Here is a 24,594-nt window from a genome sequence, read left to right on the forward strand (position 1 = left end):
TCTCCACATCTCATCTGAAGACTTTGCCTTTTTCTTCAAGCAGAAGATTGACAAAATCAGAGCAAGCTTTGGCCCACAATAACCACAGCCACTCCTCACAACTACTCAGCCTTCTTCCTCCAAATCCAGCTTCTCCACTATGACAGAAAATCATCTTTCCACTCTACTCTCAAGATCACATCTCACAACCTGCCTTCTTGATCCACTCCCATCCCACCTCATCCCCAATCTCACCACATTCTTCATCACAACCCTAACCCATCTCTTCAACTTATCACTAACAACTGGTGTATTCCCTTCATGCTTTAAACATGCCTCCATCACACCCATCCTCAAAAAGCCCTCCCTTGACCCTTCCTGTGTCAAACTATCGCCCCATATCACTTCTCCCCTATGCCTCAAAACTACTGGAACAGCATGTCCATCTTGAACTGTCCTCATACCTCTATTCCTGCTCCCTCTTTGACCGATTACAATCTGGCTTCTGACCCCATCATTCCACTGAAACTGCCTTAACCAAAGTCACTAACGACCTACTAATCGCAAAATTCAAGCGACACTACTCTGTCCTCCTCCTCCTGGACCTGTCCTCTGCCTCTGACACAGTAGACGACTCCCTTCTACTACAAATTCTCTCGTCTCTGGGCATCACAAACTTGGCGCTATCTTGGATCTCCTCATACTTAACCGACCAAACTTTCACAGTCTCCCACTCTCACACCACTTCCTCATCTCGCCCCCTATCTGTCGGTGTCCCCCAAGGTTCAGTTCTTGGACCCCTGCTGTTCTCCATTTACGCCTTTGGCCTGGGACAGCTCATAGAATCCCACGGCTTTCAGTATCATCTTTACGCTGATGATACGCAGATCTACCTCTCTGGACTTGACATCACCTCCCTACTAACCAGAATCCCACAATGTCTGTCTGCTATTTCATCCTTTTTCTCTGCTCGATTCTTAAAATTGAACATGGACAAAACAGAATTTATTGTCTTTCCTCCTCCTCACTCAACTCCCCCACCTGACATATCCATCAATGTCAATGGCTGCCCACTCTCCCCGGTCCCACATGCTCGCTGCCTGGGAGTAATCCTAGAGTCTAATCTCTTTTTCAAGCCACACATCCAAGCCCACCTCACCTCCTGCCGCCTCCAACTCAAAAAATATTTTCTGGGTGCAAACATTCCTTTCCCAAAAAGCTGCAAAAATCCTAGTACATACCCTTATTATCTCCCGCCTGGATTATTGCAACCTCCTGCTCTGAGGCTTCCCTTCTAACAGTCTGGTACCCCTACAATCTATTCAAAACTATGCGGCCCGGCTAAGCCACCTGTCACCCCGCTACTCCCCGACCTCTCCTCTCTGCCAATCCCTACACTGGCTTCCCATTGCCCAACGACTCCAGTTCAAAACACTAACCATGACCTACAAAGCCATCCACAACCTGTTTCATCCCTACATCTCTGACCTAGTCTCCCAGTACTTACCTGCATGTAACCTCCGATCCTCACAAGATCTCCTTCTCTACTCTCCTCTCATCTCCTCTTCCCACCATCGCATCCAAGATTTCTCCCATGCCTCCCCCATACTCTGGAATGCTCTGCCAGAACACATCAGACTCTCGCCTACCTTGCAAACTTAAAAAAAACCCTGAAGAACCAACTCTTTTGACAAGCCTACAACCTGCCGTAACCCTCAGTCTGATACAGCACCGCACAATCAGCTCTACCCTCACCTACTGTATCCTCACCTATCCCTTGTAGACTGTAAGCCCTCGCAGGCAGGGACCTCTACCCTCCTGTACCAGTCTGTGCCTTGTATCGTTTGATTATTGTACTTGTCCCTATGTATACGCCTTTTACATGTAAAGCGCCATGGAATTGATGACGCTGTAATAATAAATAATAATATTAATAATAATAATAATAATAATAATACCTGGATGAGTATGAAGTAATTAACCAGAGCCAGCATGGGTTTTTAACTAATAAGTCATGTCAGACTAACAATTTCCTTCTATGACAAAATCACTGACTGGGTGGATGAAGGAAAAGCAGTAATATAGTATTTCTTGACTTCAGCAAAGCATTTGACAAAGTATCTCATACAATCCTTATTGAAAAAATGACCAAGTGTGGAATGGACAAGGCAAATGTTAGATGGATTCGTAACTGGCTTAGTGATCGGAGTCAAAGAGTGGTCATAAATGACTGCACATCCAGTTGGAAGACTGTCTCAAGTGGGGTACCACAGGGATCTGTCCTGGGCCCTGTGCTGTTCAACATCTTTATCAATGACTAGCTGTACTACCCGGCTTCGCTCGGGTTAATAACTGTTGTTAACAAAATAGAATGTATTATCAAAAATGTATTCTGTACACAAAAACCACAAAACAAATAGATAGAAATGTAATTATTAAAAGGCAAAAACAAAGCTAATAGAAGCATTTCACAACATATATTTCAACACCACAGATATTCCACACAGATTTAACTAAATTGGCCAACTAATGTGCTCCGTCTGTCTCTTTCCAGGTCTGTCTCTTTCCAGGTCTGTCTCTTTCTCCGTCTGCCTGTCTCTGTCTGTCTTTTTTTTGTCTGTCTCTATCTGTTTCTTTCGCCATCTGTCTGTTTCTAGGTCTGTCTCTTTCACAGGTCTGTCTTTCCCAGTCTGTCGCCGCATCTCTTTGTCTGTGTCTTTTCCTGTCTGTCTCTTTCCCTGTCTGCCTGTCTCTTTCCTTGTTTGTCTCTATTTCTCTGTCTCTTTCCCCGTCTGTCTCTATCAAGTTCTGTGTCTTTCCCCATCTATCTTTGTCTGTCTCTCTGGCTGTCTCCTCCTTCCCTGTCTGCCTGTCTCTGTCCCTGTCTGCATGTCTGTCTGTCACTATCCAGGTCTGTCTCTATCCAGGTCTGTCTCTATCCAGTATTTACTCACAAGGAAGTTATCAATAATCAAAAAACCTCTAAAGTGGTCTCAAAGTGTTTCTAAACAGGAATCCATACAAATCACTTCAAAAGACCATATTGTAAGTGCATAAATAAATCTTTATTAACATGATTAAAAAACATATACACAACAGACATAATAGACATGATTAAAACTTAATAAGGTATAAAATGGAGGGTCTATCAAAGAAACATTCATGATATCATAATCTCCATTTGTAAAGCACATATAATTTATTCTAACCATCAAATATCATCTCCTGTGTTAGATTGATAAATACATTTACTATTACGTATGGAAAATATATGTATATCTCATTGCATATTAATCATAGGAAGACACAATGTTTATAAGTCTTTGCAGGAGAGATAGCCTTTATATAGTAGACAAGAGAAACACAGATTGGGAAATGTGAAATCTCATGATATGTGAGAAAAAGTCAGAAGGACGTTTCTAACAGTAAAGTAGCAAGGTCCATATGGGACAGATATGCAGGTGGATAGAATTGCTTTACATGATGTAGATAGATCCTCCCCCACACCACTCCAACGATCGTTTCACGTAGCTTCGTCAGGGTGTCTCTATCCAGGTCTGTCTCTATCAGTCTCCCCACCGACATCTTATTACCTCACATATAAGCTTCCTATACTATGAATGTCTTTTGTTCCTATAGGAACCAATCCCACTCCTACTAATAACCTGTAGTTCCAGGCTCCATTTACTTTAATGGAGGCATGCTTTTTGGAGAGTAACTGTAAAGTGTGGGGTTAAATTTTCCTGTCAAAACATAGTCTACGATGTTCCCTGGGGCACATGAGGTGTCTGTGCAAAATTTCGTGATTGTAAATGCGACGGTGCGGATACACTTTTCGTTTCACTTTTTCCCCATTATGTAGATAGGGGCAAAGTTGATTGGTAAATTGGAACGTGCGGGGTTAAAATTTCGCCTCACAACATAGCCTATGACGTGCTCGGGGTCCAGATGTGTGAGTGTGCAAAATTTTGTGGCTGTAGCTGCGACGGTGCAGATGCCAATCCCGGACATACATACACGAATTCAGTTTTATATATTAGATTTAGATGAAGCAATTAAGGGTAAACTGATTAAATTTGCTGTTGACACAAAGCTAGGAGGAATAGATAATACTAGAGAAGAGAGAGAGAGAGGATTCAACAAGATCTAAACAAGCTGGAACAATGGGCAGCAACTAATAGAATGGTTTTTAACAGGGAGAAATGCAAAGTCATACATCTGGGCAATAATAATGAAAAGAGCAAATACAGCATGGGAGGAATAGAGCTATCCAACAGCATGTGTGAAAAAGACTTAGGTATACTAATAGATCACAGACTGAACATGAATCAACAGTGTGATGCAGCAGCAAAAAAGGCAAACACCATTCTAGGATGTATTAACAGAAGCATACAGTCTACATCACGTGAGATCATTATCCCCCTTTACTCCTCTTTGGTCAGACCTCATCTGGAATATTGTGTCCAGTTCTGGGCACCACAATTTAAAAAAGACATCAACAAACTGGAGCAAGTTCAGAGAAGAGTGACCAGAATGGTGACTGGTCTGCAAACCATGTCCTATGAGGAACGGTTACAGGATTTAGGAATGTTTAGGTTGCAAAAGAGAAGACTGACAGGAGACCTGATAGCCGTCTACAAATATCTTAAAGGCTGTCACACTGTAGAGGGATAAGTTTTATTCTCATTTTCACAAGGAAAGACTAGAAGCAATGGGATGAAACTGATGGGGAGGAGACACAGATTAGATATTAGAAAAAACTTTTTGACAGTGAGGGTGATCAATGACTGGAACAGGCTGCCATGAGAGGTTGCGAGTTCTCCTTCAATGGAAGTCTTTAAAAAGAGGTTGGACGGGCATCTGTCTGGGATGATTTAGTGAATCCTGCTTTGAGCAGGGGGTTGGACTAGATGACCCAGGAGGTCTATTCCAACTCTAAAATTCTATTATATAAGATCAACTTGTGGGACCTTTTCGGGTTGAGGATGGATTGAAGCTCAACTCCCAGACCTACTGCCAGTTTGTGGAAGATAACTTCTTCAAGCAGTGGTAAAGGAAGAAGTCGGTATCGTTCCAGAAAAACATGATTTTCATGCAGGACAATGCTCCATCACATGCATCCAACTACTCCACAGCGTGGCTGGCCAGTAAAGATCTAAACTATGAAAAAATAATGGCATGGCCCCCGTTGTTCACCTGATCTGAATCCCATAGAGAACCTGTGGTCCCTCATAAAATGTGAGATCTATAGGGAGGGAAAACAGTACACCTCTCGGAACAGTGTCTGGGAGGCTGTGGTGGCTGCTGCACGCAATGTTGATCGTAAACAGATCAAGTAACTGACAGAATCTATGGATGGTAGGCTGTTGAGTGTCATCATAAAGAAAGGTGGCTATATTGGTCACTATTTTTTTGGATTTTGTTTTTGCATATCAGAAATGTTTATTTTCAAATTTTGTGCAGTTATATTGGTTTACCTGGTGAAAATAAACAAGTGAGATGGAAATATTTTTGTTTTTTATTAAGTTGCCTAATAATTCTGCATGGTAATAGTTACCTGCACAAACAGATATCCTCCTAAGATAGCCAAATCTAAAAAAAACCCACTCCAACTTACAAAAATATTAAGCTTTGATATTTATTAGTCTTTTGGGTTGATTGAGAACATAGTTGTTGATCAATAATAAAAATAATACTCTAAAATACAACTTGCCTAATAATTCTGCACATGGTGTACAGCCTCTGTTTCACTGTACATAGCTGGGTGCAGAATGAGTCAACTGTGAAGCTGTATGAGCTTGTTCTGTATAATTGTATTCTGCTACTGAACTTCTGTTTAAGACCTTTAGTATCCAAATAGCTTTAGAATGGAACTTACTTCCAGATTGACAGGTAACTGAATGAGTGCCTGAGGTAAGTATAGATTTTTTTTTTTTGTTTACAGGTCCTTGTAAATATGTTTTTAATCACACAAAAAGTAGATTGTCCCAAATTTTGGCAGTTCTTCCACCACACCATCTAAGGTTATGTGTCAAAAATTATTCTGGACATAGATGATTATCATCCATAGGCTGAATCTAAAGTTAGAGAATTTACTCATTTTTTTAAATGGATACAATTTTTTTTTCCTTAACGATTGCTCACATCTGCCTATAAGAAATTGGTCCGATTTTCATCCAGAGAAGTTAGACACGTGAAATCCATTTGGTATTCCCAATCCTATGTCATGCATGACTTATGGGACTGTGCAATTTTTTTCTCGTCTAGCATCCTTATGACATCTGTAAGCCATCCAAATTCATTGTTTTGTTTTTTTTTCTCAGCAGCTATTATTCTACAGTTACTTAGGTATAGGATCATTTCTAGTGTTCTTTGCTACAGAATAGTAATGTATCCGTAAACATCGGATGCCATATGGATGGTCCATGTGACGGACGTTTTTTTTTTTTCTTAGCACCTGTAGACCTGCATTGGCAAGTCTTGGCCATTTAACACAGCCATAAGCAGCATGTCGTGTTTTTTTTCCGCAGGCTGAAAACAGCTGAGCAAAACACTGCAGATCAGCACTGCCTTATTGTTTAACACTGGTGGGAGTGCAATACGATTTTGCATTAGCTTGCACTCGCTGTATTTATACACACATGTGAGAAAACCCTTAATGACAATTTTTTTCCTACTGAAAACATAACATAAAATGATAATTGATGTATTTTTGCCTGCAATGTTTAGATAGGATAAAAAAAATACCAAAATTTGAAAAGAGTTAATAAGTACATAATCCAGTCTTACCACAGAGTAGAACAATATTTCTTTTCATTCACAGTGACCACAGATCGGAAAAATTTATCAAGCGACCTCTGAACCTGAAGAAACAAATTGAATTTACTCAATATTTTATCTACAAAAATATTTCTTAACAGAAAAACTTAACCCCTTCCCCCTGGATGCATATGACCCTTAACATCCAAAGCAAGTTTAGCAAGTTTAATTTTGTAGCAAGTTATTTTTTAACAGAATATTTTGGTGGTATATATATATATGTATATACATTGTGAGGTAGCACTGTCGGCTGCGCAGCAGAAGACACGGGATCCAGGCATCAAGGTTCACAGCACACGGTTTTAATGTCCAAACAAAAAGTCCATAACAAAATACATGTGCCTCTCCAGCAGAGGGCTCAGGAAGTTCTGGTCACTTCCCCCACACCCGGCACACCTGCCCTTGTTCCTGATTCTATTTAACCCTTCCTTCAGCCTGTAGGGAAACAGCATTAACCCTATAGTGGATTTACTTTCTATCATGGAGTGAGCACAACCGGGGCGAGACATACCGGCCGTCATAGATAACCCCGGTCACAGTCTCACATACCCCCCCCCTCAGTTCAAGCGTGCGGGGTTGAACTCCCGCCATCAAACACGGGCCGCGGGACAAGGCATCGGCGTTGCCCTGCAACCTACCGGCCCGGTGTTCAACCGTAAACCGGAAGTTTTGCAGAGAAAGGAACCACCGGGTAACCCGGGCATTCCGTTCCTTGGCGGACCTCATCCAGACCAGTGGAGAGTGATCCGTCACCAAGCGAAACTGCCGTCCCAGCAGGTAATAGCGTAGGGACTCCAAGGCCCACTTGATCGCCAGGCACTCCTTCTCCACTACGCTATAATTCCGCTCGGGAGGGGTGAGCTTCCTACTTAAGAAGGTGACGGGGTGTTCCTCCCCCTGAACCACCTGAGACAGCACTGCCCCCAGGCCGATCTCCGAGGCGTCAGTCTGTACTATGAACTCCTTCCGGAAATCAGGGTTGACCAGAACGGGCTGTCCGCACAGGACCTCCTTCAGGGCCCGGAAGGAGTCCTCGGCCTGCGTAGTCCAGCGCACCATGACGGACTTCTTGCCTTTGAGAAGGTCCGTCAAGGGGGCTGATAGTCCCGCAAAATCCTTTACAAACCTCCTGTAGTACCCCACGATACCCAGGAAGGCCCTAACCTGCTTCGTGGTCAGGGGTCTAGGCCACTTCTGGATCGCCTCAACCTTGTTAATTTGGGGCTTAATCACTCCTTGGCCTATCACGTAGCCCAAGTAGCGGGCTTCCGTGAGTCCCAATGCACATTTCTTGGGATTGGCTGTCAATCCGGCTGTTCGAAGCGCGTCCACCACCGCTTGTACCTGTTCCAAGTGGGTCTGCCAATCGGAGCTGTAAATAATGATGTCATCCAGGTACGCTGATGCATACGCCTGGTGGGGTTCCAGCACTAAGTCCATCAACCTCTGGAACGTGGCCGGAGCGCCATGTAACCCAAAAGGCAAGACAACATAGTGGAAGAGACCCTCAGGCGTAACAAAAGCGGTTTTCTCCTTGGCGGACTCCGTTAGTGGCACCTGCCAGTACCCTTTGGTCAGGTCGAGCGTGGTAAAATATCGCGCCTGTCCCAGCCTATCAATCAGCTCATCCACCCGGGGCATGGGGTAGAGATCGAACTTGGATATTTCGTTCAATCTCCTAAAGTCATTGCAGAACCTTAAGGAGCCATCGGGTTTTGGTATTAGGACAATCGGACTAGCCCATTCACTCCGGGATTTTTCGATGACCCCCAGGCGTAACATTGTCTTTACTTCCTCCGATATGGCTTGTCGTCGAGCCTCCGGTACCCGGTATGACTTCAGGCGTACCTTCAGGTGGGGCTCGGTGACAATATCATGTCGTATCAGACTGGTCCTACCGGGCAGCTCGGAGAAGACATCGGGGTTCTGCTGAACCAACCGTCTGGCCTCTCGCCTCTGTTGCTTGGTGAGGGCTTCTCCAATCCTTACTTCCGGTTCGTCCTCTCCGGAGGTCGCTGGAGCCGGATGTGAACGACCCGAAGAGGAGGGAGGTGGGGAAAAAACAGCCATCAGGCTTTCCCGTTCCTGCCAAGGTTTTAATAGGTTGACATGGTATATTTGTTCAGGTTTCCGCCTACCGGGCTGCAATACTTTATAGTTAACCACCCCTACTCTTTCCTTTATCTCGTAGGGGCCTTGCCACTGAGCCAGGAATTTACTCTCCGCCGTGGGGATCAATACCAACACCCGATCCCCGGGTTTAAAGGTCCGCACGGTGGCTTGTCTATTGTAGCGGCCGCTTTGCGCGGCCTGAGCCTCCTGTAAATGCTCCTTCACAATTGGCATGACCGCGCTTATGCGGTTCTGCATACCCAAAATGTGTTCAATCACACTTTTATGGGGGGTGGGCTCTTGTTCCCATGTTTCCTTTGCCAGGTCCAACAATCCCCGGGGATGTCGCCCGTATAACAATTCAAAAGGCGAAAACCCCGTGGATGCCTGTGGCACCTCTCGTATGGCAAACATCAGATAGGGAAGCATCATATCCCAGTCTTTCCCGTCTTTTGAAATCACCCTTCTTAGCATGGTTTTCAGGGTTTTATTGAAACGCTCGACTAAACCGTCCGTTTGAGGATGATACACAGACGTACGCAACTGCTTGATCTGGAGTAGCCGGCATAGCTCTTTAGTCACTTTAGACATGAATGGGGTCCCCTGATCCGTAAGGATCTCCTTGGGCAATCCCACCCGGCAGAACACAGCAAACAACTCCCGAGCTATAAGCTTTGCTGCAGTATGTCTGAGAGGTATCGCCTCGGGATACCGGGTGGCATAGTCAACGATCACTAGGATGTGTTGGTGCCCTCGAGCGGACTTTACGAGGGGCCCCACCAGATCCATCCCTATCCGTTCAAAAGGGACTTCTATAATGGGTAACGGTACCAACGGACTGCGAAAATGGGTCAGGGGTGCAGTAAGCTGACACTCCGGGCAGGTTTCGCAGAACCGTTTTACCTCCCCAAAGACCCCGGGCCAATAGAACCTTTGCAATATTCGCTCCTGCGTTTTCTTGACCCCTAGGTGGCCACTCATCAGGTGTTTATGAGCCAAGTCGAGGACCCGCCGGCGATGCGGCTGGGGCACCACCAACTGTTCTACCCCTACGCCCCGTATTTCATCTACCCGGTAGAGTAAATCCTGCTTAAGAGCGAAATGGGGGTACCTTACCTGGGCACCGGGCAGCTGTGCCACCCCGTCAACTACTGTCACCCGACTCCGGGCATGTATTAACGTAGGGTCCTGGAGTTGGGCTGTCCCAAACGTATCCGGGGACGCCTCCAACTCCGGGATGGGCTCGACCGTCTCAGCCTCTCCTGCCAATACCTCTAGGGGCGACCTATCGGGTTCACACTCTGTCCCTATCATGGTGACCCCTACGGCAGGTGTCCCGGATTCAGGATTGTAGGGCTCAGGTCCCGGACCGACCAATATCTGAGGGGACTTAGGGGGTCCCCTCCATAAAGTCCAAAAATAGGGCAGATCCCTTCCTAGGATCACGTCATAAGGAAGAGTGTTAAGAAGTCCCACCTCATGTTGCACCTGACCGCAAGGTGCTGTGATGGTGACAATCCCCGTGGGATAGTCGCGGCGGTCCCCATGTATGCAAACCACCCCCACGGTGCGTCCTGTGGCCTTTACTTTAGCTCTCAAGGTGGATCGCACAAGGGTCACTAAGCTTCCGGAATCCAACAATCCTGTAACCGGACATCCATTCACCTGTATTTGGCACAAGTGGGGCTCCGTCTCTGGGGAGACCAGGTCAGCGGTACACACCACCTGAGCATACATTGAACCCCGCCGGGTAACCCCACAATCCATGGGCTCCGTGGTGAGTGGACACTGGGCTTCCATATGTCCCACCCGCTGGCACCGCCAACATCTAATGGGGACGGAAACCCCCTTGACGGGTTGTCGTTTAGGGTACAGAACCTTCCGGACCTCAGGAATGGCGGCCGCGGCCTCAGACGGGACGGTAGGGGACTCCTGTACCGTTGTCAGCGGTGGGTCCTTGGCCCTAGGCTTGGAGGGGCCGGACCGACGGGCGGTACGCAAAGTCTCAGTGTCCCGTATCAAGTCCTGCGTAGCCACATGCCGCTCTACCAGGGACACTAATTGGTCCAGGGTACTCGGGTCACCCTGTCCGACCCACCGTTGAACGGTGACGGGTAAAGTGCGCACAAAACGATCCACTACTACCCTTTCCACCATTTGCGCCGGGCTCAGAGTGTCAGGCTGCAACCACTTTTTTACAAGATGCAACAAGTCATAGGCCTGGGAGCGTACGGGTTTGGCTTCCTCATAGAACCACTGATTTACCCGCTGAGCCCGTACATAGGTATTCACCCCCAACCGAGCCAGTATTTCGGCTTTCAGGGTCACATAGTCAATGGCGTCCTCGGCACAGAGGTCCAGGTACGCTTTTTGGGGTTCCCCCGTCAGATAGGGCGACAATACCTCAGCCCACTGCGGGGTCGGCAGCTTTTCCCGCTCGGCCACCCGCTCAAACACCGCCAGGAACGCTTCCACATCATCACCCGGGGTCATCTTTTGCAACGCTTGTCTCACCGCTTTCCGGACGCTGCCGTCGTCACCCGGTCCCGGGGTTGTTGCTGCCGGTCCGGCACGGATCGACTTGGCCAGGAGAACCATCTGTTCTTGGTGCCTTTTTTCCTGCAATTGCAAGGCTTGCTGCTGACGTGCATTGGCCTGATCCATCTGTTCTTGGAATTTTTTTTCCTGCACTTGCAAGGATTGGAGCAGGTGTGCATTGGTCTGTTGCTGCTGTGCATTAGCCTGTTGCTGCTGTGCATTAGCCTGTTGCTGCTGTGCATTAGCCTGAGCCAAATGCTTTAGTATGTCCTCCATGGCGTCGCCGGGTTTGGGCTGTAGTATAGCCGCTCGAATCCAGGACATGCGCAGCTGGGTCACCAGGGATGGATGCTACACCTCACCGGCTGTCATGCCCGCCGATTCTCCACCATATGTGAGGTAGCACTGTCGGCTGCGCAGCAGAAGACACGGGATCCAGGCATCAAGGTTCACAGCACACGGTTTTAATGTCCAAACAAAAAGTCCATAACAAAATACATGTGCCTCTCCAGCAGAGGGCTCAGGAAGTTCTGGTCACTTCCCCCACACCCGGCACACCTGCCCTTGTTCCTGATTCTATTTAACCCTTCCTTCAGCCTGTAGGGAAACAGCATTAACCCTATAGTGGATTTACTTTCTATCATGGAGTGAGCACAACCGGGGCGAGACATACCGGCCGTCATAGATAACCCCGGTCACAGTCTCACAACATATATACATATATATATATATATATATATATATATATATATACACACACATATACAGTTAGGTCCAGAAATATTTGGACAGTGACACAAGTTTTGTTATTTTAGCTGTTTACAAAAACATGTTCAGAAATACAATTATATATATAACATGGGCTGAAAGTGCACACTCCCAGCTGCAATATGAGAGTTTTCACATCCAAATCGGAGAAAGGGTTTAGGAATTATAGCTCTGTAATGCATAGCCTCCTCTTTTTCAAGGGACCAAAAGTAATTGGACAAGGGACTCTAAGGGCTGCAATTAACTCTGAAGGCGTCTCCCTCGTTAACCTGTAATCAATGAAGTAGTTAAAAGGTCTGGGGTTGATTACAGGTGTGTGGTTTTGCATTTGGAAGCTGTTGCTGTGACCAGACAACATGCGGTCTAAGGAACTCTCAATTGAGGTGAAGCAGAACATCCTGAGGCTGAAAAAAAAGAAAAAATCCACCAGAGAGATAGCAGACATGCTTGGAGTAGCAAAATCAGCAGTCGGGTACATTCTGAGAAAAAAGGAATTGACTGGTGAGCTTGGGAACTCAAAAAGGCCTGGGCGTCCACGGATGACAACAGTGGTGGATGATCGCCGCATACTTTCTTTGGTGAAGAAGAACCCGTTCACAACATCAACTGAAGTCCAGAACACTCTCAGTGAAGTAGGTGTATCTGTCTCTAAGTCAACAGTAAAGAGAAGACTCCATGAAAGTAAATACAAAGGGTTCACATCTAGATGCAAACCATTCATCAATTCCAAAAATAGACAGGCCAGAGTTAAATTTGCTGAAAAACACCTCATGAAGCCAGCTCAGTTCTGGAAAAGTATTCTATGGACAGATGAGACAAAGATCAACCTGTATCAGAATGATGGGAAGAAAAAAGTTTGGAGAAGAAAGGGAACGGCACATGATCCAAGGCACACCACATCCTCCGTAAAACATGGTGGAGGCAACGTGATGGCATGGGCATGCATGGCTTTCAATGGCACTGGGTCACTTGTGTTTATTGATGACATAACAGCAGACAAGAGTAGCCGGATGAATTCTGAAGTGTACCGGGATATACTTTCAGCCCAGATTCAGACAAATGCCGCAAAGTTGATCGGACGGTGCTTCATAGTACAGATGGACAATGACCCCAAGCATACAGCCAAAGCTACCCAGGAGTTCATGAGTGCCAAAAAGTGGAACATTCTGCAATGGCCAAGTCAATCACCAGATCGTAACCCAATTGAGCATGCATTTCACTTGCTCAAATCCAGACTTAAGACGGAAAGACCCACAAACAAGCAAGACCTGAAGGCTGCGGCTGTAAAGGCCTGGCAAAGCTTTAAGGAGGAAACCCAGCGTTTGGTGATGTCCATGGGTTCCAGATTTTAGGCAGTGATTGCCTCCAAAAGGATTCGCAACAAAATATTGAAAATAAAAATATTTTGTTTGGGTTTGGTTTAATTGTCCAATTACTTTTGACCTCCTAAAATGTGGAGTGTTTGTAACGAAATGTGTACAATTCCTACAATTTCTATCAGATATTTTTGTTCAAACCTTCAAGTTAAACGTTACAATCTGCACTTGAATTCTGTTGTAGAGGTTTCATTTCAAATCCAATGTGGTGGCATGCAGAGCCCAACTCGCGAAAATTGTGTCACTGTCCAAATATTTCTGGACCTAACTGTATATATGTATATATATATATATATATATATATATATATATATATATATATATGCTGTGTATGTATGTATTATTACATATATATATACACACACAGTGGAACCTTGCTTAACGAGAACAATCCGTTCTGGGACTGTGCTTGTTAACCAAGTTACTCGTTCAGCAGAGCAAGATTTCCCATAGGAAATCATTGCAATGCAGACAATTCGTTCCAGAACTAGTTAAATGTCCCATCTGGTTCCCTATTCTGTCATTCCACACATGCACAAACGCACACAAACACATACAAACACACACAAACACACATAAGCTCACACAAACTCACACAAACTCACACAAACTCACACAAACACACACAGACACACAAGCACGCATGCAAACGCACATATTATATGCTCACCTTACCTTCCGTTCCATCGCCGGTCTCCTGGGATTTGCTGTTCTCCGGTGCGGGCCGTGTATCGGATTACCATAACGACGAGGGAGGAACTTCCTGCCAGAGCACTGACGTCAAAGGCAGAGCCGCTTGCCTCTGATTGGCCAGCGCGTTGCCTTTGAGTAGCAGTGACAGGAACCAGGAAGTTCCTGCTTCGTTGCTATGGATGCTGATGCACAGCCTGGAGTGGAGCAGAGCAGCGAACTACAGGACCCAGGAGGCCGGCGATGAAATGGAAGGTACACATATTATATGCTCACTTTACCTTCCGTGCCACCGCCGGCCTCATGATACTTGTAGTTCGCCGCGAGCACGTCGCGATGTACCTGGGAACTACAAGAACCATGAGACCGGCGGTGGAACGGAAGGTAAGGTGAGCATAAAACTGTATGTGTGTGCGTGCTTGTGTGGACTGCAAGTGCGGGTCAGAGCGCGGTCGATGTACGGAACCGGAAGTGTGTGAGGTGAGGATTTTGCTCGCACAGCAAAGCTTTCTCGTAAACCGGGTTACAAATTTACAGAAAGCTTTGCTTGTTAAGCGAAATTTTCGTTAAGTGGGTTACTCGTTAAGCGAGGTTCCACTGTATGTATGTACATATATATATTATACGGAGCCTTCTTATTTTTGTTTTCTGCAACAATTTTTAAAGAAGACCTTTGACTGGATTTCTAAATTCAAAAAGTCCCTTCTCCAACTAGTGCTTCTCCACTGATTCCCAAACAGTTGTTCTTTTTCTGTCCTTTCCTTTCCAAAGTTATGTCTCCCGGTAATAATGATGCCAATATTTCTTTGATCAACTGAAAAAATACCCAAAAACTTCTTTATAATGGCTTTGCTTTTTAAAACTGATATTGTGAGAGAGAAATATGTCACTCCAAAAGAGTATGGTGCTCGAGTAGGGTCCAGTCCATGCAATGATAATGGAAATAAACTCAGCCTTCAAAGAACGACTGTGAATGAACAATTTTAATGGCAATCAAAATTAATGTCTTTGATGTTTCGGTCCTTAAACCCTTCACCACCCAGCCTCTTTTGACCTTACTGACCTTGCTTTTTGCGCAATTCTGACCAGTGTCCCTTTATGAGGTAATAACTCTGGAACGCTTCAACAGATCCTACCCATTCTGAGATTGTTTTTTCGTGACATATTGGGCTTCATGTTAGTGGTAAATTTAGGTCGATAATTTTTGCGTTTATTTGTGAAAAAAAAAAATCGAGAATTTGGTGAAAAGTTTTGTAATTTTCAAATTTTGAAATTTTATGCTTATAAATCTGAGAGATACAGTGCCTTGCGAAAGTATTCGGCTCCCTTGAATTTTTCAACCTTTTCCCACATATTATGCTTCAAACATAAAGATAAAAATTTAATGTTATGGTGAAGAATCAACAAGTGGGACACGATTGTGAAGTTGAACGAAATTTATTGCTTATTTTAAACTTATTAAAAAAATAAATAACTGTAAAGTGGGGCGTGCAATATTATTCGTCCCCTTTAAGTTAATACTTTGTAGTGCCACCTTTTGCTGCAATTACAGCTGCAAGTCGCTTGGGGTATGTCTCTATCAGTTTTGCACATCGAGAGACTGAAATTCTTGCCCATTCTTCCTTTGCAAACAGCTCGAGCTGAGTGAGGTTGGATGGAGAGTGTTTGTGAACAGCAGTTTTCAGCTCTTTCCACAGATTCTCGATTGGATTCAGGCCTGGACTTTGACTTGGCCATTCTAACACCTGGATACGTTTATTTGTGAACCATTCCACTGTAGATTTTGCTTTATGTTTGGGATCATTGTCTTGTTGGAAGACAAATCTCCATCCCAGTCTCAGGTCTTTTGCAGACGCAAACAGGTTTTCTTCAAGAATGGTCCTGTATTTGGCTCTATCCATCTTCCCATCAATTTTAACCATCTTCCCTGTCCTTGCTGAAGAAAAGCAGGCCCAAACCATGATGCTGCCACCACCATGTTTGACAGTGGGGATGGTATGTTCAGGGTTATAAGCTGTTTTGCTTTTACGCCAAACATATCGTATGGCATTGTGCCCAAATAGTTCCATTTTGATTTCATCTGACCAGAGCACCTTCTTCCACGTGTTTGATGTGTCTCCCAGGTGGCTTGCGGCAAACTTTTAACAACACTTTTTATGGATATCTTTGAGAAATGGCTTTCTCCTTGCCACTCTTCCATAAAGGCCAGATTTGTGCAGTGTACGACTGATTGTTGTCCTATGGACAGACTCTCCCACCTCAGCTGTAGATCTCTGCAGTTCATCCAGAGTGATTATGGGCCTCTTGGCTGCATCCCTGATCAGTCTTCTTTTTTTGATGAAAGTTTGGATGAATAGCCGGGTCTTGGTAGATTTGCAGTGGTATGATACTCCTTCCATTTCAATATGATCGATTGCACAGTGCTCCTTGGGATGTTTAAAGTTTTGTAAATCTTTTTGTAATCAAATCTGGCTTTAAACGTCTCTACAACAGTATCACGGACCTGCCTGTTGTGTTCCTTGGTCTTCATGATGCTATCTGCGCTTTAAACAGAACACTGAGACTATAACAGAGCAGGTGCACTTATATGGAGACTTGATTACACACAGGTGGATTATATTTATAATCATCAGTCATTTAGGACAACATTAGATCATTCAGAGATCCTCAATGAACTTCTGGAGTGAGTTTGCTGCACTGAAAGTAAAGGGGACGAATAAGATTGCACACCCCACTTTTTAGTTATTTATTTTTTAAAAAAGTTTAAAATAAGCAATAAATTTCGTTCACCTTCACAATGGTGGTGTCCCACTTGTTATTGATTCTTCACCATAACATTAAAATTATTATCATTACGTTTGAAGCCTGAAATGTGGTAAAAGGTTGAAAAATTCAAGGGAGCCGAATACTTTCACAAGGCAATGTATGTCACACAAAAAAAGTTACTAAATAACATTTTCCACGTCTAATTTATACCAGCGCAATTTTCGAAACAACATTTTTTTTTTGTTAGGAAGTTAGAAGGGTTCAAAGTTCATCAGCAATTTCTCTTTTATTCAACAAAAAAAATTTTTTTAGGGACCACATCAAATTTGGATTTACTGAGAAACCTATGAGACAGAAAATACCAAAACATGACCCCATTCTAAAAACTGCTCCCCTCACTACTCTAAACCACATCCAAGAACTTTATTAACCTTTTAGGTGCTTCACAGGAACCAAAGCAATGTGGAAGGAAAAAATGAAAATGTTACTCTTTTACACAAAAATGTTACTTTAGCAATAAAATTTAGCATTTTCACAAGGGTATCAGGAAAAAATGCACCATAAATTTATGGTGCAATTTCTCCTGAGTACACAGATACCTCACATGTGGTGGAAATCAAATATTTGGGCACACAGCAGGGCTTGGAAGGCAAGGAGCGCCATTTGTCCTTTCAAACGCAAAATTGCCTAGAATCCTTAGCGGATGCCATGTTGCGTTTGGAGACCCCCTGACATACCCAAACAATGGACCTCCCCCACAAATGACCCCATTTTGGAAACTAGACCCCTCATGGAATTTATCAAAATGATTAGTGAGCACTTTGAACCCCTGGGGGCTTCACATAAGTTTATAACGTTGAGCCGTGAAAAAAAAAAAAAATTAACCACAAAATAATAACCACTTTAACCAGGTAGATTTTTTCCACAAGGGTATCAGGAAAAAACACACCATAAAATTTATGGTGCAATTTCTCCTGAGTACATAGATACCTCATATGTGGTGGAAATAAATCAAATGTTTGGGCACACAGCAGGACTTGGAAGGCAAGGAGCCCCATTTGACTTTTTGAATGGAAAATTAATTCCAAAAGTCAAATGGCGCTCGATGACCAGCTGAATTTTGAACAGTTTATCAAACTTCGGGTCATCGTTGGGAAGGCTGTCCACATTGTCCCTAAAATGGAGAAACTTATGAATGGCCTCAAATCGTTTGTGCGTCATGACCATGCTAAATATTGGAGTTTGATATAAAATATCAGTACTCCAGTATTGGCGAATTTCTGGTTTCTTCACAATCCCCATGTGAAGGACCAGTCCCCAATATTTCATCATTTCTACTAAGTCAATGGGACTCCAAGTAGAATATGATGAATTGGAGGTTTTCAGCCAAAAATTGCTGGGCATATAGGTTAGTTTGGCCCACCATAAGACTGGCAGCAGCAACAGGGGGCGTGATCACTGGGGTAGAGTCGGTGGTGATCACTGGGGCAGGAGCTCTGGTGCTCACTGTGGCAGGGGCAGTGGTGATCACTGGGGCAGGGGCAGTGGTGATCGCAGGGGCAGAGACGGTGGTGATCACTGGGAAGGGGGCTGATCACTGGGGCAGGGGCTGATCACTGGAGCAGGGGCTGATCACTGGGACATGGGCTGATCACCGGGGCGGTCGGCGATTACCGGGGCGGTGGGTGATCACCCCCCTCCCTTGCCACAGCGATCACCCACCGCCCCTGCGTCCCTGTGATCACCCACCGCTCCTGCGATCACCCATCGCCCCTGCACCCCGGTGATCACCACCTGCGCCCTGGTAATCAGCCCCGCCCCGGTAATCACCCACCGCCCCTGCGCCCCGGAAATCAGTCCTTGCGCCCCGGTGATCAGCCCCTGCGCCCCAGTGATCAGCCCCTGCGCCCCGGTGATCAGCCCCTGCGCCCCGGTGATCAGCCCCTGCGCCCCGGTGATCAGCCCCTGCGCCCCGGTGATCAGCCCCTGCGCCCCGGTGATCAGCCCCTGCGCCCCGGTGATCAGCCCCTGCGCCCCGGTGATCAGCCCCTGCGCCCCGGTGATCAGCCCCTGCGCCCCGGTGATCAGCCCCTGCGCCCCGGTGATCAGCCCCTGCACCCCGGTGATCAGCCCCTGCGCCCCGGTGATCAGCCCCTGCGCCCCGGTGATCAGCCCCTGCGCTCCGGTGATCAGCCCCTGCGCCCCGGTGATCAGCCCCTGCGCCCCGGTGATCAGCCCCTGCGCCCCGGTGATCAGCCCCTGCGCCCCGGTGATCAGCCCCTGCGCCCCGGTGATCAGCCCCTGCGCCCCGGTGATCAGCCCCTGCGCCCCGGTGATCAGCCCCTGCGCCCCTGTGATCAGCCTCTGCGCCCCGGTGATCAGCCCCTGCGCCCCGTTGATCAACCCCTGCGCCCCGGTGATCAACCCCTGCGCCCCGGTGATCATCCCCTGCCCCAGTGATTAGCCTCCCCCCTGCCCCAGTGATCACCCCCCTTGCCCCAGTGATCAACCCCCATCCCAGTGATCAGCCCACGCTCCAGTAATCAGCCTTCCCCCCTGCCCCAGTGATCACCCCCCCTTACCCTAGTGATCACCCCATCTTGCCCCAATGATCATTCCCCCTTGCCCCAGTGATCAGACCCCTGTCTCATTGATCAGACCCCTGCCTCAGTGATCAGCCCCCTGCCTCAGTGATCAGCCCCCTGCCTCAGTGATCAGCCCCCTGCCTCAGTGATCAGCCCCCTGCCTCAGTGATCAGCCCCCTGCCTCAGTGATCAGCCCCCTGCCTCAGTGATCAGCCCCCTGCCTCAGTGATCAGCCCCCTGCCTCAGTGATCACCCTTCCCTTGCCCCAGTGATCAACCCCTGCCCTAGCGATCAGTCCCCGCCCCAGTGATCAGCCCCCGCCCCTTGCTCCAGTGATCAGCCCCCGCTCCAGTGATCACCCCAACTTTGCCCCAGTAATCACCCACCCATTGCCCCAGTGATTACTGGGGGGGAGAGTGATCACTGGGGCGGGGGATTGATCACTGACAGCAGCAGTCAGTCACACCAGCCGGCTGGCAGAAGCAGGGCACCGACGGTGAGTGATCACAGGGAGCGGAGCGGAGGTCGGGGAAGGCAGCGGAGGTCAGTGTAGGGGTGTGAAATCGGACAGCGAGGGGGAGCGGAGGTCGGGACAGGGGTGGTGGCATCTGACGATGGGGGGAGCGGAAGACAGCAGAGCGGAGAGGGGAACAGCAAAGAGGCGAGCGAAAGACAGCACAGAGGGGAGGGGAAGACTGCACAGGTTGGAGCGAATCTAACCGCATGGCGATCGGTGGCGGCAGATCGCGGTGGCAGCGGCAGCAGGGGACCTTGGTATTCAACAGACAGGATGAGGCTGAAGAGGGCGGGCACCCACCGGTCACATCGCCCCTCCACATCTGATAAGAGGGACAGCGTCACATGGACGCTAGCTCCAATCAGATCGCAAGGGGAGGGACGGGACAAGACAAAAAGGTCACCCTGCTCCAGCCAATGGCTGATGATATTGGATCATCGGCCATGGCTGGATTGTAATATTTCACCAAATTTCAATGGTGAAATATTACAATCGTTCTGATTGAAAGTGAAAATGCCACTTTGTGTGCACTGAGCCAAAATCCAGCGTCAGACACGATGGCAGCAGAGAGGTGAGTGAAATGATTGTCTGATGTGGCACATTCTTTAGCATGTTAGTACGCCCACAGGGGTGTACTAACATGCTAATGAAGCCGACTGGCAAGGGGAACTAACGCCCAGGGGACTAGTCCCCTAGCTCATTAGCATACGGTAAAAGATCTTTAGATACTTTTTCTAAAGATCTCTTTATCTAGGCTAGTGTATACAGGGACGGTTAGGCAGGGATTAGTAATATGCACCCAGAACTGCTCGTGGTTCTGGGTGCATATTGCACCTGACAGGTTCCATTCAATTGTAGATCTTCATTGGAAAATGAACTGTATGGCCAGAAGATGGCAGCATAATCCTGGAAGAAATAAAGAGGGTTTAAGCAGAGATAAACCAGGTAAGGCTGCTTTCACACTACGTTTTTTTATCATGCGTCATGAACGTTTTTTTTGCTGTAAAAGTGGATCCTGCTTTTACAGCAAAAAAAACGCATGCAAACGCATGTGTTATTTTGCAGGATCCTGTCACTTTAATTTTATGAGCGGGCATTGGAGTCATGTGATCGGGAGTCAGTGGAACTGAATGTGATAGACTGGGAGCCGGCTTTGGAGGCTCAAAACCAAGGTAAACATCGGGTAACTTGCTTGGATACCCGATGTTTACGTTGGTTACGAGCATCCGCAGCTGCTAGGAGCTGGGCTGCCTGCTCCCTGCACATGTAACCAACATAAACATCGGGTAACTAAAAGAAGCACTTTGCTTGGTTACCCCATATTTATCTTGGTTACGAGTGTCCGCAGCTCTCAGGCAGGGGAGAGAAAGGGAGGGAGAGAGAGAGGCAGAGAGGGAGGGGGAGAGAGGGAGGCGGAGAGAGACAGAGAGGAAGGGGCAGAGAGGGACTGATCACCCGAGGCTGGTTTCTGTGTATGCTCAGTAGAGCAAGCAGGATCCTGTCTATCAGCATGCCAGCGTTCAGCAGTATAGTTAGGATCCAACAATTTGCAGTATTTGGACGCAGCTCAAAAACGCTACAAGTAGCGTTTTTGAAAAATGTTAAAAAACTGCAACTCGCTGGATCCTCACTATAACGCACGCAAACGCAGGTGAACGCATGTAGACGCGAGTCCATTGCAAATGCATTGAAATTAAAACGCATTTGCACTGGATCCGTTTTTGCGCTAAAAAAACGTACAGGACGCATGTTAAAAAAACGTAGTGTAAAAGCAACCTTATAAACAAAACAGGGCAGTGTAGGGGGAGAGAGTGAGCATAGGAGTGGAATATGGAGTTTGCCTCCTCTTGAGGTGTCATTGCCAAGCCCTCTCCATGTTGTTATTCCCCCTCAGCATGCGCCTTCAATAAGAAGATGAAGACTTATTACCACAGCGCTTTTTGTGACCAATGTAACTTCAGACCACCCAGCAAATCAGGTACCAAACTCAGCATTCCACTCTTACGCTCTCTCTCCCCACTCAGCCCTGTTTTCTTTATAAGCCTGGCTCATCGCTGCTTGCACCCTCCTTGTTTTCTCCAGCATTATGCTGCCACCTTCTAGCTATTTATCATTATTGCTTCACATCTCTTGCTTCTCTCTGCATTACTTGCGATTAGGAACTATGCAATATACTTTCTCATATGTTGACTTTAACCTTTTGTATAATTTTTTGAGTGATGTGATACTACACAGTTTGTGTGCTTCAATTTTTCGCCTTACCCATGTAGAGAGGATATTTGGATTTCCAGTCTGTTGTAATTCAACACACATATAAATTGCTGTCCCTTTTCTATATCACATGTATTTTGCGTGATGTTTTTCTGTATTTGCTAATAAATGTTAAGTTGTTACAAATGTACTGCTTTCTTTCATATTTATGTAATGCAGCTCCTATTCTGATGCAGGTCCACAAAAAGAGCTATCAGAGATTAACCCTTTCACTACTGTGTGATTTTCTGTTTTGCGTTTGTTTTTAATTACCCTTATTCAAAGAGCCATAACTTTTTTATTTCCAGTCCTCACAGGTGTATGAGGACTTGTTTTTTTGAGTGAGGAGTTGTACTTTTGAATCACACCGTTCATTTTATCATGTGATGCACTGGAAAGCAGGAAAAAAATTCCAAGTGTGTTGAAATTGCAAAGTAAAATTACATTTTTATTTTATTTACCATGTTTGCTATATGGTAAGACTGACATGGCAATATAATTCCTCAGGTCAGTACAAGGACACAGATTACAAACATGTATAGCTTTTTCTGTTTAAGTGGTGAAAAATTTTAGGAAATTTGTAAGAAAAAAAATGTTGTCTGTGTCGCCATTTTCCGACTTCTAACAGTTTCACTTTCTTTGAATTTGGGGCTGTGTGAGGGTTTATATTTTGTGCCTGAACTGACGTTTTTACAGATACCATTTTGGATAGATGCAATGTTTTGATTGCCTCTAATTACATTTTATTGCTATGCTGTGGTGGGCAAAAAAACACGTAATTTTGGCGTTTTGACATTTTTTCTCAGTACGCTGTTTACTGATTGGAATAATTTATTTTAGATTATGGTAGATGGGACTTTTGTGACTGCAGCGATACTAAATGTGTGTATTTGTTTTTTATTGTTTTAGTTTCAATGGGCAAAACGGGGGTGATTTGTTTATTTACCGTATTCACTATTTTGAAAAACTGATCTGTCATTATGATTCCTCACATCATTACAAGTTCGTAAATAACAAACATATATAGTTTTACTTTTATCTAAGTGGTGAGAAAAATTCAGAATTTTGTAAAAAAAAAATAGACAAATTGCACTTTTGTCACCATTTTTCGAGTGCACGGGTTACAGAGTGGGGGGCAGAGAAGAGAGTGCACGGTTGACAGAGCGGGGCGGCAGAGAAGAGAGTGCACGGGTGACAGAGCGGGGGGCAGAGAAGAGAGTGCACGGGTGAGAGAAAGAGCGAGAGGGCAGAAAAGAGGGCATGGGTGATGGGGGCAGGGAAGAGAGTGCATGGGTGAGAGACGTGGGGAGCGCTGGGGGGGCAGAGGAGACAGCACAGGGGGGAGAGAAGAGAGTGCATGTGGGGGGAATATATATAATATATTATATAATTTTAGATGTCTGTGAGTATATGTGTATGTGTGTATATATCTCCTATAGACTCACATTAGGGGCTATATATAATTTTCATTACATAGTATTCATTTATCTATCAGGTGCTGGGGCAGAATACTGACAGCTAATTAGTGTGCAGAGGGCGGGGCTGGACAATAAGGCTGGGCGATGCCAGCTGTGACTGTGAAGTTCGGCAGTCAAACATGTCATGTTTGGTTGAGCTGTAGGTAAATAAAGCAGCTGCAGAGCGTAAAGTGAAAATTCAAGAGGAACAAAAGTCAGAAAACCAAAAAAATAATGTAGGGGTATTTTATATGACAATACAGCACAAATTAGCTTAAAAAACATTTTGGACTTTATATCGGACAACTCCTTTAAACCACGAACCTCATGTTCACGTATTTAATTTTTGCCTAGCGGCTTTAGATCAAAGTATGATTTTGGGATGTGGGATTCATGTCTTTTTATCCAGGTGTGCTACCATGTACAGATCAAATTAATTGATTTTATATTTTGATAGATGGTGCATTTCTGAATGCGGGGATACCAAATATGTCTATTTTTTATTGTTTTATTTTCAAATGGGGCAAAAAGGGGGGTGATTTGAATGATGCCTCAGTATTGCTCATATCAGCAGAAATTCTGGGTCCCTGTGAGCGCTGACGCTCTCCCTCACTGCCATGCCAACCAACCAATGGTGTTGGGGAACGGCGTGATCCCATGTGAAGCGCATTAGATCGCACTGTAAGAGTTTGACAGCGCGATCAAAGGGATTAAAAGCTGTGGGTGAATCTCAGATT

At 45.8% G+C, this 24,594-nt stretch overlaps 1 protein-coding gene across 3 annotated transcripts in view; it reads right to left on the minus strand.

Moving 5' to 3' along the window:
- Positions 1-24,594, minus strand: part of DUS2 (dihydrouridine synthase 2) — a 498,816-nt gene that overhangs the window by 40,217 nt on the left and 434,005 nt on the right. For 2 of the 3 annotated variants that reach the window (XM_075325642.1, XM_075325643.1), the window contains one exon: positions 6,769-6,842. The exons of the other annotated variant lie outside the window; for it this stretch is intronic. In XM_075325642.1, coding sequence (XP_075181757.1) covers positions 6,769-6,842 — 74 coding nt within the window. The remainder of the gene's footprint in view (positions 1-6,768; positions 6,843-24,594) is intronic. 3 annotated transcript variants of the gene reach the window in all.

The sequence above is a fragment of the Anomaloglossus baeobatrachus genome, chromosome 10, assembly GCF_048569485.1.
Source record: "Anomaloglossus baeobatrachus isolate aAnoBae1 chromosome 10, aAnoBae1.hap1, whole genome shotgun sequence".
Classification (NCBI taxonomy): Eukaryota; Metazoa; Chordata; class Amphibia; order Anura; family Aromobatidae; genus Anomaloglossus; species Anomaloglossus baeobatrachus.